General features: G+C 37.2%; 1 protein-coding gene across 1 annotated transcript in view; it reads left to right on the forward strand.

Annotated features, from left to right (window-relative positions):
* The window catches only part of RGSL1 (regulator of G protein signaling like 1), a 75,683-nt gene that overhangs the window by 51,015 nt on the left and 7,236 nt on the right, over positions 1-17,432 (forward strand). The window contains exons 12-16 of the mRNA XM_059146786.1: positions 6,433-6,626; positions 7,897-8,014; positions 8,411-8,516; positions 10,979-11,108; positions 15,003-15,177. Coding sequence (XP_059002769.1) covers positions 6,433-6,626; positions 7,897-8,014; positions 8,411-8,516; positions 10,979-11,108; positions 15,003-15,177 — 723 coding nt within the window. The remainder of the gene's footprint in view (positions 1-6,432; positions 6,627-7,896; positions 8,015-8,410; positions 8,517-10,978; positions 11,109-15,002; positions 15,178-17,432) is intronic.

Consider the following 17,432-nt stretch of genomic DNA (forward strand, 5'->3'; position numbering starts at 1 on the left):
GACCATAGATTTGAAGGTCCATTTCTGGGTTCTCTATTCTGTGCCATTTAATCTATGTGTCCGTTTTTGTGCCAGTACCATACTGTGTCAATGCCTCAAGATGCCTCCAAGTTTGTTTTTCTTTTTCAGAATTGTTTTTTTTATTTGGAGTCTTTTGTGGTTCCACACAAACTTTAGGATTGTTTGTTCTAGCTCTGTGAAAAATGTTGGTGATATTTTGATAGGGATAGCATTAAATGTATAGATTGGTTTGGGTAGTATAGACATTTTAACAATGTCTGTTCTTTCAATCCATGAGCACAGAATGCTTTTCCATTTCTTTGTGTCCTCTTCAATTTCTTTCATAACTGATCTATAGTTTTCAGAGTATAGATCTTTTACCTCTTTAATCAAGTTTATTCCTAGGTCTCTTATTGTTCTTGGTGCAATTGCAAAAGGTATCAATTACTTGAATTCTTTTTCTACTGCTTCACTGTTGGTGTATAGAAATGCAACAGATTTCTGCACATTGATTTTATATCCTGCAATTTTGCTGAATTCATGTATTAGTTCTAGCAATTTTTTTGGTGGTCTTTTGGGTTTTCTACATAGAGTATGATATTGTCTGTAAATAGTGACAGTTTTACTTCTTCCTTACCAGTTTGGATGCCTTTTATTTTTTTTTGTTGTCTAATTGCTGAGGCTTACACTTCCAGTACTGTGTTAAATAGTAATGGTTGAGAGTGGACATCCTTGTCTTGTTCCTGACCATAGGAGAAAGTTCTCAGTTTTCCCCCATTAAGAATTATATTAGCTATGGGTCTTTCATATATGGTCTTATGATGTTGAAGTATGTTCCCTTTATCTCTCTACTTTCTGAGGGTTTTAATCAATAATGGATGCTGTATTTTGTCAAATGCTTTTTCTGAATCTATTGGCAATACCATATGGTTCTTTTCCTTTCTTTTATTAATGTGATGTATCACGTTGATTGATTTGTGAATATTGAACCACCCCTGAACCCAGGAATAAATCTCACTTGATTGTGGTGAATAATTCTTTTAATATACTGTTGAATTAGATTTGGTGAGTATTTTTGCATCCATGTTCATTAGGAATATTGGTCTGTAACTCTCCTTTTTTAGTGGGGTCCTTTTCTTGGAATCAAGGTAATACTGGCTTTGTAGAAAGAGTTTGGAAGTTTTTCTGACTTTTTTTTTTTTTTAATAGTTTGAGAAGAATAAGTATTAACCCTTCTTTAAAGTAATTCCCCTGAGAATATACCTGGCCCAGACTTTTGTTTATTAGGAAATTTTTTATTACTCATTCAATTTCTTTGCTGGTTATGGGTCTGTTCAAATTTTCTATTTCTTCCTCTTTCAGTTTTGGTAGTTTGTAGGTTTCTAGGAATTTGTCCATTTCTTCCAAGTTGCCCAGTTTGTTGGCATATATTTTTTCATAGTATTCTCTTATAATTGTTTATATTTCTGTAGTGTTTGTTGTGATGTCTCCTCTTTCATTCATGATTTTATCTATTTGGGTCAATTTTCTTTTCTTTTTGATAGGTCTGGCTAGCAGTTTGTCAGTTTTACTAATTCTTTTGAAGAACCAGGTTGAGTTTTATTAATCCATTCCACTGGGTTTTTGTTTGTTTGTTTCTATATTGTTTATTACTGTTCTAAACTTTTATTTCCCTTGTTCTGATGGTTTTAGGCTTTATTTGCTGTTCCTTTTCTAACTCCTTTAAGTGTAAAGTTAGGATGCATGTGGGAGACTTTTCTTGCTTGTTGACATAGACCCAGTATGTTTTCCATCTTCTCAACTTGACCATGATTCTCTTGTAGACCATGCCATTCATTCAATAATTCATTTTTATTCAGTAATTACCTCTTAATTACTAGGTATATGAAAAGTCCTTAAAGAAGATAAAGTTATAGTAACACACACAAATTTGGTAGTCAAAGTCATTGGAAGAATATTTTGCACAGAGAAAGCTTTCTGAAGTATGCTTTCAGTTATTGATAACATTCCTTGAGTGTGGTAAGTCCTCTAACTCTTCTAAATACTCTAGAGAGACCTCCCTTCCCTTCAAGGAACTGAAATTATTCTCTGAGCATCAATCATTTATTCCTTTTGCTCTTCCAACTTGTACCACTCCCCACTCTCCATTATGTTTACAGAAATACCTATTTTCCAATATTTTTGAGTGTAAATATCACAGAAATCATATAGTCCAGTTTCATATCTTCAGTTAAGACCAAAGAAGAATGGCCCAGGGATACCATAGTTGCAATTCTCTTAAACTTTGTCCTAGCCCTCATTCAATATAATAAACAATTATTGACCATATACTGTGTCCCAGACACTCACGTTACAAAAAATAAAATATAATCCTTGCCTTTAATCTAATAGAGAATTAAATAAAATACAAGGCTGACCTTATAATGTTACAATAAAATATTGACTAATTACTATAAGAGTATAGGAAGGAGAAGGAAATTTTGAGTGAGTATTAGGAAAAGTCAGAGTATCAGAAGAGGCCTCAAACTACATGTACAAATTCATGTGCATGTTCAAAGAAAAGTGAGTATTTTAGGGGTAGGGCTAAATCTTCTAAGCTAAAGAAATGATACCAACATATAAACTCACAAATATAAAAGTACTTAAAAACTTAAAAACAGCCCAGTGATGTTAAGCATAGAATGCATAAGGTAAAGGGACATAAAGCATAAGATTAGAAAGCCATATTGAGATCAAATAATAGAAAGAAGGTCTTGAATAAATTATTAAGGAATTTGTATTGTTTAACTGGAAATAATAATTCCTTGGCATTTGTTAGAACAAGAGTACCAGAAATGCCTGTTATATAGATTTAAAAAACATTACCCTGGGGCACCTGGGTGGCTTAGTTGGTTAAGCGACTGCCTTCAGCTCGGGCAATGATCCCGGAGTCCCAGGGTCGACTTCCATGTCAGGCTCCCAACCCCATGGGGAGTCTGCTTCTCCCTCTGCCTTCTCCCTTCTCATGCTATCTCTTGTTCTCTCTCTCAAATGAATAAAGAAAATCTTTAAAAACAACAACAAAAATTACCCTGGCAGAAATAATAATGATATATAAGAAGTCTGAGAATCAGAGACCAAAAACAGAAATAATAGTTAGAAGTCCATTGCAGTTGTTCAGACAAGTGATAATAAAAGTTTGAATTAAACAGTGGGAGTAGAAATGGAAGGGAAGATACAGATTTTAAAATGACTGAAGAGGAAGAATCAGATTTCTGGAATGGTGGAGTAAGAACATTACAAATAGCTTCCCCATAAAAGCAGTGAAAAACCTGAACAAAACTTTCAAAAGAATTCAGAATTAATTTTATTAGTAAACTAATTAATAAATTATTTTACCTAATGTAAGGTTTTCCGACGAAATAAACACAACACCAGGCAAAGTGGGTGCAAGGCAAGATTTATTAAAAACGCTCTCCGGCGAAGTTTCAGGGCTCAGGAGAAGGGGAGCCAGGAAAGTTGCGCCGGGAGGAGGTGGGCACCCTGGGGCGAGGTTCCGCCACTCTGGAAAGCAGAGTGGCGGAAGTCGCGCCCAAGGCAGGGAGGAGGGGGCTTTTAAGGGGTCTTGGGAAAAGCTCAGGGGTCTTTTGGCAAGTTTCCCTTATTTGGATATCCCGCCGCTCATCAGGATCCCATTGGTCCACAGGAGCCTGGGGCGGGGGTCTCAGATTCCTGCTTGGGCCTTTGTTCTCCTGTCCGAGCTCAGGTCTTGTGGAGGGAACTTTCGCCATCTTTAGTAGCCCTTCCTGCCAGCCCAACACCTAATATGTCAGTTTTAAAGAACAACAACAAATTATGAGACATACTCCCCCCACCTCCCAAGAAAAACACACAGGAAAGTATGGTTCATACACAGAAGAAAAAAAGCATCAATATAAGCTGTCTCTGAAGTAATTTAGATGTTGGACTTACCAAAGTCTTCTAGGCAATATGTTTCATGAAATAAAGGAAACCATGTTTAAAGAATTTAAGGAAAGTCTAAGGATAATAACTCATCAAATAGAAAATATTAATAAGATAGAAATTGTAAAATAGAAACAAATAAAAATGTGGAGTTGAGAAGTACAATAATTGAAATGAAAAACTCACTAGAGAGAATCAACAGCAGACTTGGCAGAAGGAGCAATGAACTTGAGAATAGGTTGATATACATTATCCAGTCTGAAGAAGAAAGAATAAAGAAACATAAACAGAACCTCAGAGATCTGAGAAATTCCAGTAAGCATATCAACATGCAAATAAGGGAAATCCCAGAAAAAGAGGAAAGAGAGAGAAAGAGGCAGAAAATTTTTATATATATAATGGTTGAATATTTTCAAAATTTTATTACAACCCTAATTAAGACATACAAAAAGCTTCATGAACTCCAAATAGGAAAAACTCAAAGGATCCACATCTAGACATATCATAGTCAAAATGTTGAATGACAAAGAGAAAAATCTTAAATGCTACAAGAGAAAAATTACTTATATTCAAGGGAACTACAAAAAGATTAAAGTTTACTTGTCATCAGAAACAATGGAGACCAAAGTTGGGATGATACATTCAAACTAAATAAAAGCAGAAGGAAGTAAATAATAAATGTCAGAGTGGAAGTCAACAAATGTAGACCAAAAAATAGAAAAAAATCAAGGCACAAGTAGGTTTTTTGTAGAGATTAAAAAAAGAAGAAGACGAAAAGAAAAGAAAAAAAAGAAATGATAAACCATTAGCTATAGTGGCCAAGGGGGGGGGAGAAATTGAGATGACACAGATTCCCAAAGTCTGGACTGAAAGAAAACATAATCACTGACTCTATAGAAATTAATAAGATTTTAAAGAAATGTAAGGAACAAATTAGACAACTTTGATGAAATTAATAAATTTCTAGAAATACCCAAATTTCTGAAACTGACTCAAGAAGGAGAAAATGCAAATAAATCTATAACAAGAGAAAAAATTAAATTAGTAACCTAAAATATTCTCACAGAGAAAAGTCTAGATACAGATGGCTTCACTGGAAAAAATCTATGCAGTAATTAAATGACAAATAATACCAATAATAGTCCATAAACTCTTTGAGAAGATAGAGATAAGGAACACTTGCTAAATAATTCTATGAGGCCAAAAAAGTATTATCCTGATCCCAAAGTCAAACAAAGGTATCATAAGACATGAAAGTTACAGACCAATTTCCCTCTCAAATCTTGATATAAAAATCCTCAATGAAACAATAGCAAACCAAGTCCAGCAAGATATAAAAAATATTATACAACATGACCAAGTGGGATTTATCCCAGGAATGCACAGTTGCTCTAACATCCAAAGATCAATTAATACAGTATGCCATATTGATAAAATAAAGGAGAAAACTCCACATGATTATCCCAATGGGTGAATGAACGCATTTTACAAAATCCATCACCCGTTCATGATATAAATTCTCAATAAAATTAAAATATAAGTGTACCATCTTATTCAAATAAAGCTCATCTATTAAAAAAAAACTTAGGTCTAACATCATACTTAATGAAATAAGTATGTAAAGGAGGAAGGATAAGTTGGACAACATGTGGATGTAGGTATAGAGGCTTAAATAATAAGTATGACAAAGATGAGGTTGAGGGGCGCCTGGGTGGCTCAGTGGGTTAAAGCCTCTGCCTTCGGCTCAAGTCATGATCCCAGGGTCCTGGGATCGAGCCCCGCATCGGGCTCTCTGCTCCGCAGGGAGCCTGCTTCCTCCCCTCTCTCTCTGCCTGCCTCTCTGCCTGCTTGTGATCTCTGTATGTCAAATAAATAAATAAAATCTTTAAAAAAAAAAAAAAAGATGAGGTTGAATGGACAGTTGAAGTTTTGAGGTAGAGGTCATGAGAACTGGTGATATGGTATCAATGAAAATCAAAATGAAATGAAACCACTTCCTCTTATCAATGAAAACTGAAAGCCTAGAAGATGCAGACATTACCCAGAGAGGGGGGAAATCATAAGGCAAAAGTAAAGAGGATTGAGAATAAAATATTAGGAGTATCTTTATTTAAGGAAATGTGAAATAAGTCAACCAAAGAAATTTAGAAATATTGATCAATAACAACTGATCACTAATGCTCTGCCTCATTGAAATGAGTGCCAATTAGAGGTTGCTTTGAATCAACAATGTAAAAAAAAAAAATTATCTCCTTTAAAATACCTCTCCTCCTCTTCTATTGGGGTTGTCAAATAATTGGACTAAGCTTAGGGTAGATATATAAAAGGTTAAATTTATCTCCAAGGAGATAGGCATAGTAACCAATTTATTGACTCCACTTTTCACATATGGCTAAAGTCTGGGAGATGCCCCTCCACATTCCTTAACTGGAGCAGAATCTCGGGCTACCATCCTTTTCTCTTCACCAATGATGCTTTCTTATTTTCCAGAAACTTAACAGAAGTCCTCCTCAATACACACCACTTGGAGTTCTTCAAAGAGTTCCTCAAAGAACGGAAGGCTGAAAGCCCCTTGCAATTCCTGGTAGCCATACATAAGATCAGTATTGAGACAAACGAAAAAATGTACAAGTCTCTCTTTGAAAATATAATCAAGACTTATTTCCATGGCAAAAGTTCTGCTGGTATACACCCTCTCCTCCTGATATTGTTCCCTTCTCCCTTTAGTATGTTAGGGGTAGAGTTTGGCAGAGACACTGTCTCCTGTGAGACCCCTGAAAGAGCAGAACAGAGTAGTGGCCACATGGGCAGTACTGAGGCAAAGATTAAGAGGGACAGTAAAAGCAGAAAGCAACAAAAATAAATCTAAAGTAAATACTACTGTAAGAAGCCAAGTGCAAGACACTTGTACTTAAAAATGAAATTTAACCTCACATTTAAATCAATTCAGCACTGAAAATAGGATTTTATTTAATCTCTATAAGATAGGAAAGAATAGCTCCATTTTACTAATGAGGATGATGAAACACAGAAAACTTGAATTCAAACTTGAGTTATTTTACCCTTAAATCAACTAGACAGTAATTTAGAAACAAAAGTAAGAGTCAGCTGTGTGTAAAGTTGGGGTGCTTGCCCACAGTAGATTGTAGAGAGAGTTGTCTTGGGAAGAACTGTCTCCCTGAAAATCTTTGTTTCATAAATTTTGTTTACTTGCCTGTGGAGGGAGGGCAATCTGACCCACGTAAATTCATCTTGACCAAAAACAAAAGTTGCAGATAAAGTGTTGACCTATAAATCTAGAGGGGAGAAAAAGGAGGTAAGCATAATCCCCTCCTCGAAGTTAACAAACCTATAGCAAAGCAATGAAGATTTTGCCACAAAATGAACAAACAGGTGTGTGTGTGTGTGTGTGTATTTCCTTGTGATAACCAAGATAAGGTTATACATTTTATGAAAGTAAAAAAAAATGTAAATCTGGCAAATGTTTACTTATAAGAAATGTTTACTTGTTGATTCTCAGGAAGAAGACAAAGATGAGTTTGCAGATCTTGTCGCTGATAAATGTTCAAGTCTTATTAATGAACATAGTAGTATCTGGACACCTGAGAATTATAGTGCCCTCATAATACTTATTTGTAATCTTGGATTCCCTCCCATCTGCCCCAACAATTTAACTTTAATCCTTTATTGTTCTGCTCTCTTCCTAAACCAAACACTTTAACTGCAGAAATGAGTCTTTTAAATATTTCCTTCCCTTGAAGCACTTGTTTTTGAATTTGAATGGAAGTATTTGCTCTACAATTATGCTTTTGAGATTTTCAAATTGTGGAGAGCTCAGAGTCTGACCAGATTAAGAATAAGGAACTGTGAGACTTTAAAATGAAAAACACACCAGATACCTCAGAAAAGGTAGACAAGTTGATGACTTTTTTCTCTCTCTTGGCATCTTTTTAGAAGAAATACTGCAGTGTGACGCCCCTATTATCAAAGAAATCTCTGGAATGCGCCATGTCAGCACAACCACACTGTTAATGATACAGGGCTTTGTCATGAAATCTCTGGAAGAGAAGTGGTGAGTATTGCTCCGAGAAGGTGATAATTCTTTCGGAAGCTGCTCATTGGCTTCTGAAAACTATCATACTCAAGGAGTCTCAAATTTACTCTTAGAGTTCACTGCCCGAGCTTCCCTACAAGAGAAAAATCAAATTTATCCTGAATCCTCTACCTACATACCTGTGCACACACACATTTCAGTTCATTTACCTGAACAAGGAACAATCCAGTATTGATCAGGAAGGATAGGCTGACATTAGCAAAGGATCGAAATGGTAAGAAGAGTCCTTGGGAGTGTCTCACCATTCCCCAGTTCCCACTCTGACTCCCTCCAAAAGCTGAGCTAGGTTTGCCTGGACCGTTACCTTGTTTGTACCAGGTGTTTGCCTTGATGTTCTTGGTTTCCTTCTGGCAGGTTTAAAGATTACCAAGAGCTGTTCCCACCTTATCCTGAAGGGCATGTTGAAGTACAAACTTCTAAGAAGCCCTCAAAGAACGCAGCTCACCTACAAGAATCCCAGGTCTGTGAGGAAGGCAGTGAAGACCACACACTGGGGGCAAGAACATCTTATGCTTTGTCAACCGAGCAAAAAAGACTTTCCCTGTTAGCTTCTTTATTCACCCAAACAACTACTCTTTGGCTATGTTTCTTTTTTTGTTTGTTTGTTTGTTTGTTTGTTTGACAGAGAGAGATCACAAGTAGGCAGAGAGAGCAGGAAGCAAGCTCCCCACTGAGCAGAGAGCCTGATGACCTGAGCCAAAGGCAGAGGCTTTAACCCACTGAGCCACTCAGGCGCCCTGGCTATGTTCCTTAATTCACATTTTACAATGGAGGACCCCGAGGCTCAGAGAAATGGTTACAGTGGGAATTTGAGGAAAAATCCTTGCTTTCACTCTTGACTAGAACCAGTTAAGCAAAAGACACAGGGGTCAGATACATGGAGATCAAAATGTGAGGGAGTCTTTTTACTGCTAAAAGCTGGTTTGAAGGATGTGGATTGGCCATAATGCCCGATGGGTTTAATAATCCTCTCTGCACCCAAATTAGACTTAGTCAGGTATGCAGCCACTGGCATAATGGAACAACTTGAGCCTTCTGGGTGAACCCCTTATTGAATGACAAACCCCTTATGGATACCTGACATTTCTCCAGGTATCCTGCAAACAAGCCACTCCCAAAAAGAGAATGCAGAGGGCTGAGAGCAGAACATGCCCATTTTCTTCTTCCAAACTCACCCATTATTGAGCTCACTCTTTCTCTATGCCAGCAGTGGAAAAAAAAAAAAAAGGAGGAGTGGGTGGGAGAAAGAAGAGACAGGATTTTTTTCCAGTTTACATAAAAGCATTTTAATGGACAGTATACAATTTTGCAAAATATAGTTTTGCAAGAAAATGGCAATTATTAAATATTGTCTTAAAAATAATTAAATATTAGTTTTACAAAGAAGTTTCATCAGTAAATTCCAGTGTACTTCTGAGGCCTGTCAACCAAGACACATGCTCCCCTAGACAGGAATGTTATTTGGGAAACTATCTTCATATGATTTGAGAAAAAAATACATGCTCCATTTTTAAATAATCACTTGTTCATTGTGTTGTAGAGTCGGTTAGTATCAGAAAATTTTGAGCCCAGCTGTGACTCCAAAAATCTTGCTAAGATATTTCTGAAAACAGACATGGACTATGCTTATATGAAAACGTCTACTCCCTCTTTTCTCTTTTTTTTCCCTCCATACATGAGTCAAATCTGTGTCGGGGTACCATGAATGCTCATGTAGGACATTAAAAGGAATATTGTACCCAGAACCAGACTTCATTTTAATTTCAGGTCTTCCAGTTGCTCTTGGATAAGAAAAGATAAAAATAAACTGACACATACTTAATGCCTACTTTATATCAAGCACTATATTAGAGTTTAAATACATAATCACTAACCCTCACCCCAATCCTGAAGGCTATTGTTTCTCTCTTATACATGGAGACACTGAGACACAGATTAAGTAAATTGACCCAAATTACATAATCAGGGAAAAGCTAGGCTCCAGACTCCAAGTTTCTGAACCCAGACTCAAGTGATTTTTGTATATTGCTACTGGCTCTTTAAATTCATGCTTGCCTTGGGGCGCCTGGGTGGCTCAGTGGGTTAAAGCCTCTGCCTTTGGCTCAGGTCATGATCTCAGGGTCCTGGGATCGAGTCCTGCATCAGGCTCTCTGCTCAGCAGGGAGCCTGCTTCCTCCTCTCTCTCTCTCTCTCTCTCTGCCGGCCTCTCTGCCTACTTGTGATCTCTGTCTGTCAAATAAATAAAATCTTAAAAAAAAAAAATTTCATGCTTGCCTTGAAGATCCCTCTTTGTGGAATGAGACAACTGATCTAGTTGATCAATAAGATTCTTTCTGCCTCCAAATATCAATTTGTCAATGGGCAAATGAATTACAGAATGGTCACTGGGCATTAAGAAACAGATAATGAACTTATAAAATGCATTTGGGTGTGTGTGTGTGTGTATGTGTGTGTGTGTGTGGTATGCATGTGCATGTAATTATACTTTTCTCTTTTTAATGATTAGAAATGATTTTATTCATCTCCTTATTTCTTCAACATTTCAAATTTTTCTGAGCTAATACTCCCTTCCTGTGAGTTAGGCATATCTCCCACCCCTCTTTCTTCCTATTTTTAGCACTCACACTCTCTCCTAATCATGTCATCTCAAATCTTACCGTTGAAAGTCTATGGTAGAAGGAGCATTGCCAGTGGCCCCGTGCCTGGGTAAAGCCAGAATCTTCTGCCCATTAGCCACTTAATTTGGAGAAGGTTTATGATTCTGTTTTTCCTCACCTTTAAATTGGAGTTTAAGATTATTCCTTACAAAGGAAGTATTGTGAGGACTAAACATAATGAATGTCAAGTTTCTGGCACATAGAAGACTTCCGGCGAACAGCAGCTATACTAATGAATATGGCGCACCCCTCTCTTTTCCCCCAGGGGAGAGGCTGGCGGAAAATGATTGGATTCATTAAGAGCTTTTGCAAGTACCGCAAATTTATGTCTGATCCCCATAAGCGCCAGGAATTTGAAGACTATCTTCACCTAGAAGTACAAAATAACAAGGAAAGTAAGTAATCTCTCTATTTACTGTCTTTCCTGTTGATATTTCAGACACAGGGTTCAGCCCTGATAAGAGGCTGCAGAGCTCTCACTTTTTGTCTTGCCTGTGTTAGCCTGGGGTCCGGCAGGACTCCAGGTCCTGGGTGCAAAGCCAAGCTCAGACCTGCCTAGAGAGGATGTGAGTTCGGTGGCGGCTTCTCTCAGAGCCAGCAAGGGTGGAAAATGACTAAAGTGCAGCAAGATCTGACATTTCACAAAACTGTTGTCCATAGAATAGATTTACTCAACTACTTCATTTCTTAGCTCATTCATTCATTCACCACACTTTCTGAGAATCCACTACATGGCAGGAAATTTGCCAGGTGCTGGGGATGCAGTGGTAAACATGCAGGATAGGACATGTCTTCATGGCACTTACATTTTGAGGGCAAGACAGAAAGTAAGAGCCAGAGATGTTGGAGCCCAATATCCTGGATTAGAATATGCCTGAAGGACCTTGTGAAAGTGATTTTATACCTCAATTTTTTCACCTGTAGAATGGTAATAATAATTTACTTAACACCTAGATTGTTGTGAGGATTAAATGAGTTAATACATACAAAGTGTCTTTACCCATTACCATAAAAGTGTTAGCCGGTGTTACTGCTGTTAGCGTATGGTGAATAATCCCAATGACAATTGTAGGGAGACCCTAGTTAGTCAGGGAGGAGAATCAGGGAAGACTGCTAGAAAATGACAAATCTGTCTTCATGAATGACAAGTTAAGCAGACAAAATAGGTGGGGAGCAATTTCAAGGTCTACATAGAATCCTAAAATAAGAAAGAGCGTGGCTTATTGCAGGAATTGCAATCAGGCCAGTTGGACTGGAGTTTAATGATTATGATTAATTAATTAAGATTAATGACATGGCCAAAGTGCCTGAGATAATACCAGAGGAATTGATGAAAATCTCATCACTCTTTTTTTTGTTGTTTTTAAAATTTAAATTCAATTAACAGTGTATGATCAGTTTCAGAGGTAGAGTTTAGTGATTCATCAGTTGCATGTAACACCCAGGGCTCATTCCTTCAAGGGCCCTCCTTAATGTCTATCACCTTCATCTCTCTTGTTGACTTTTGAGTTGTTTTAATTGTCGGTATGACAAATAATGCTGCAAAACACACATATTTAGCAATCGTGTATTTCTATGAGATCAATTCCTTAAAATGGGAGAAATGAGTAAATGGTTAAAAATAGTTAAATTTAAAAACATTACACTAATTAAACTCTCACCAACCGTATAAATAAGTGCCAAGTTGTCACCAACCTCTGGGATATTAGGCACTTTTTAAAAACTGATGATCCGAGGGCACCTGGGTGGCTCACTGGGTTAAAGCCTCTGCCTTCCAATCAGGTCATGATCTCAGGGTCCTGAGCTCAAGTCCCGCATCAGGCTCTCTGCTCCATGGGGAGACTGCTTCCCCCTCTCTCTTTGCCTGTCTCTCTGCCTACTTGTGATCTCTGTCTAAAAACAAAACAAAACAAAAAACTGACAATCCAGTAAATGAAAACTAACGTGCCATTCTTATGTATATTTTTTTCATAATTGAGTACCCTCATTTGTTGGTCATTTGCAGTCCTATTTGAATTGTTTACATCCTTTGTCTATTTTTCTTTTTTTTAAAGATTTTATTTATTTATTTGACAGAGAGAGATCACAAGTAGGCAGAGAGGCAGGCAGAGAGAGAGAGAGAGGAGGAAGCAGGCTCCCTGCTGAGCAAAGAGCCCGATGCGGGACTTGATCCCAGGACCCCGAGATCATGACCTGAGCCGAAGGCAGCGGTTTAATCCACTGAGCCACCCAGGCACCCACCTTTGTCTATTTTTCTATTGGAACTTTAATTTTAATATTATGATATTTTCTAATTTGCAAAAGTTTTTGTATGTATTTTTTAGGAACTGCTTTACAAACATTTAGGGTTTTCGAATAGTTCTAGTTCTTTTGTTCCTTCTTTTAAATAAAATTAGTTCAAACCCTCGTGCCCCAGAATGGTTAGAAAGTCTAATTTCACCCTACTTCAACTTCCCACATCCTGAGCTTTGGATAAGACAGCCCAAGAAGAGTGCTTCTATAGCTCAGTGGGAGATCTGTCTGCCAGTCGTCTGTTTTCTATCATTATCATTTACACTTTTCTGGGATTGTTACGTCCTTCAATCAATTGACCCATTAGTCATTACAAAAATATATATATATATATTTCTATCCTTGGTAATATTCTTTTCTCTGAAATCTACTTTGTCTGATATTAAGATAGTCACTCCAGCTTTCTTTTTATTAGTGTTAGCATGTATTATCTTTTTCATTTCCTTTACTTATAACCTATTTATGTCCTACAGTTAAAGTATTCTTATAGCTAGCATAGAGTTGGGTCTTGCTTTAAAAAAATAATACAACCTGACAAATCTCTACCCAATTGAGAGTCAACTGTTAAATATTCGGGACATTTTGTGAACCATCAATAGCTGAAACCAGCTACAGTGGAAGTATTTATTATAGAAATTGGCAAAGACACCAAAGCCAGTCTCCCCCCTCCCCTACCAGAGCTGGTTTACAAGTATATCACTGCTCCCAGATTTCTTGAGTGGATTTAGCATACTCTTTTCCTAAAATCCCTGGCCATCACACCAACTTCCACTACTATTCAAACTTTGTTTTCTCCTTTGAACTCAAGTCTAAGAGATAGATTATAAGACAGGAAGGAGGAGACTTTGCTTTATTTGGTGCTGTAACCCTAGGACCTAGCACAAGGTCTGGGAAATAAGAGGTGCTAGCTATTTATTTAGTGTTGTAGTACCCTCCCATTTTATATGTAACACTTCTCCAAAAGGAATCCCACTTACACCATAGGAAGCACCATACCACATCAGCGATTCCTGAACAGATATCCAGAATAACGGATTTTATAGGAAGAATTGTAAATTCTAGAGCTGGATTAGACAATTTTCTTAAACCCAGCCAGGCAATTAACCAGGGACTGCTTGCCAGATACAGTCCAAAACTGTTGTCTTCTCAATCCTAAATCCCAATGAATGGATTTCTTTGTGTACATCCTACTCAAGAAACTTTCTAAAATAAATGTCTTGTTTTTCTAGACACAATCCAAACCTTCTTGAATCTTCTATATTCTTCTTTACTCATTTATGTCTGTTTTCTACTCTAGCACCCTACTCTCTGTTCCATTAAACTCCTTTACTCTTGATATTTTGACTTTTTTGTTGCGCTGCTTTCCCAGTTTCCTTCTAAATTACTTCCTTGATAAACCTAGAATAAGCATCATCAGAACCACAGATTCCTGGGTGCCTGGGTCGCTCAGCTGGTTAAACAACTGCCTTCAGCTCAGGTCATGATCCTAGAGTCTCAGGATCAAGTCCCGCATCAGGCTCCCAGCTCCATGGGGAGTCTGCTTCTCCTTCTGACCTTCTCCCCTTTCATGCTCTCTCTCATTGTCTCTCTCTCAAATAAATAAAAAATCTTAAAAAAAAAAAAAAACCACAGACTCCATTTTGAAGGTCACATCTGCATATTCAATTTCTGCAGAAATGTTAAGGATTGGCATAACTACAGTGCAATTATATTTCCATGAGACACGCACCAGGAAAACACCTTTCAGTACTCAGTTAATTTTTTTTTTTTTTTTTGGGTGTGTATGTGGTCATACCATCTGAGCAGATGGCTTTTTTAGCAGTCCTTCAAGTCAAAGTAAAGCATTGAGCCCAAGGGTAGGAAATCACTATTTCAACAGCCCCAAAGATGGGTCCACACTTTCCTTTCTTCATTTTAGTTATGCCCAAGTCAAAGGCTTCAAGTTTAAGAGTAATATCATCAAACTAGATTTTAATTCTTTTGTCTTTCTCTCTCAGATTTCTCCACAACACCAAATGCACCAGGACGCCCAACCGCAAATGCCGCCAACGTCCGGAATGCAGACCTTGAGGATGGGGATATAATACTGATGAAGCGCCGAATACTTGGCCACAGAATTATCACCGTCAACTTTGCAATCAATGATTTGTATTTATTTTCTGAAATAGAGAGGTAAGTTTCCCATCTCTCCCTATCACGACTTCCCCTGGTTAGTACCTTCCTGCAAAGCCTGTAAGTGACACAGTGATTTCAGCCCTGCCAGGCAGGAATCTCCAACTGAAAATCTCACTGAATTCTGCCTGTCACCATATCAATTTCTGCCATCCTTCCCTTTAGGTCCTAGATGCTCTTCAGTATTCTGGAGTTGCCAATATTGAAATGATTGAAATATTGAAATGATATTTATACCCAGGAAGTGGAGCGCTTTTTTCTCCTTATTATTTGCTAATATGATAGAAGTCCTCTTATGGAGCACCATAGAGCCAATAGTTCCTTAGTTAGAACAAAGAATTTTAGTAATAAAAATTGTGTGTCTCTGTGTGTGCATGACATTGAACAGAGACATATAGTTATAGATATAGATATTATTCGTTGCTTTATCCATGCATCTTATGAAAAAAGCAAGTAGTAGAAAAAAAATTGGAGATCTTTCCATTACAGCTTTGGTGAAATACAGAAAGGAAAACATCTTTCTGCCCTGGGTCAGATTATTCTTACCTGTTGTTTAGTACAGTTTCTACTTAGAAATATTTCTCTCGACAAAGAAAAACAGAAGGAGAGGGAGAGAAAGGAGCCTGAACAGGCTCTATATCCAGTGCAGAGCCGGACGTGGGGCTCAGTCTCATGACCTTGAGATCATGACCTAAGCCAATATCAAAAGTCAGGTGCTTAAGTGAATGAGCCACCCAGGCACCTCTCTACTTAGAAATACAGAAATACTCTTAACCAAGTGTGTCTCATGTGCAGCTCTTCAATTTGTGAGCCCAGGGTCTGAACTTGCAAAACAATCATCCTGGGGTAAAGGAGTTAGTCAATGGCTCTCAACACTGGTGCACATCAGGGTCTCTGGGAGCTGGTGAATACTGCCAATGCCAGGCCCAGAGATTTGGATTTCAGGGGTCCAGTGTGGAGCCTGGGAACTGGTACTGTCATAAGCTGCTCATGGGATTCTGATGGCAGCACAGTTGAGAACACAGGTCTAGCGCCTCTGAAGGAGAAAACTGACTTAAAATTGTCTCGAACATTTGCAGATAGAAACAAGTGACTCTAAGAGAAATAAGAGTTTCTACTTCTTTCTCTGTCCTCATCAAAGGGAACATCTTTGTCATGAACAGAAAGGGTATGTTCCTGGAGCACTGATTTGAAATTTGGAATACATTTCCCCCATAGAAATGATGTACTGCATGGTGATTAGGTATCTTAGGTACTAAAGTAGAATGGCTTATGAGTCTATGTTTTAGAATGTGGTGGGCTTTTTTTTTTTTTTTTGAGAACTTTTAAAAGTTCTGAACTAATTTAGAAATACAGATAGAGATGCATAAATGGCATTTAAGCTGATATAAGTTGGAAGTCTCCTGTACATGCATACAGGCTACTCAATCCTCTCTATATTACTTCACTCATTGTGTAACATTATTATTGTCATTTTTGCCTGCTTTTGGTTGATTAGCTTTATACCCTCTATCTCCATCCATGTTGTTGAAAATGGCAAGATTTCTTTCTTTTTCATGGTTGAGTAATATTCTATATTTTCTTTATCCATTAATCTGCCAATGGACACATGAACTGCTTCCATAATTTCGCCATTATAAATAATGCTGCAATAAACATAGGGGGTGCATTATTTCTTTGAATTAGTATTTTTGTATTCTTTAGGTAATACCCCATAGTGGGATTACTGGATTATATGGTAAATCTATTTTTAAATTTGTGAGGAACATCCATACTTAAATAGATATTATTATGTTAAATCATGCTAACATACTTCAACTCACCTGTCAAACTTTCAACGTAAAATCAAAGCCATTCCTCTAACTGGAGATCCATATATTTTTCTTGCATAAACTATATCCAAAATGCTATCAGCTAATTCTAAAATTTCTCTCTTTAAAGTGAGTGAGAATATAAAGGCAGTTTAATCCTTCTGAATTTTATACGTGTTTTTTCAAAGTTTTAAATTGCTTTGTCACACCTCACTCAATAGTAACCTTGTTTTTTTTTTCAACAGCAACTTTTTAAAAAACAACTTGCTTTTACTGGAACATTCCAACACATTCAAATTTATTTTCTGAGAAACAACAAATATCTTTTACTTTTATGTTCATATTTTATTAATTTTCATAAATTACAAATTATAGGAACAAGTACAACAGGCAAAAATCTTTGAGAAGAGGCATGAATAATTCTCAGTATGTATGTGCCTCAAC

This window comes from Mustela lutreola, chromosome 14 (genome assembly GCF_030435805.1).
Source record: "Mustela lutreola isolate mMusLut2 chromosome 14, mMusLut2.pri, whole genome shotgun sequence".
Lineage (NCBI taxonomy): Eukaryota > Metazoa > Chordata > Mammalia > Carnivora > Mustelidae > Mustela > Mustela lutreola.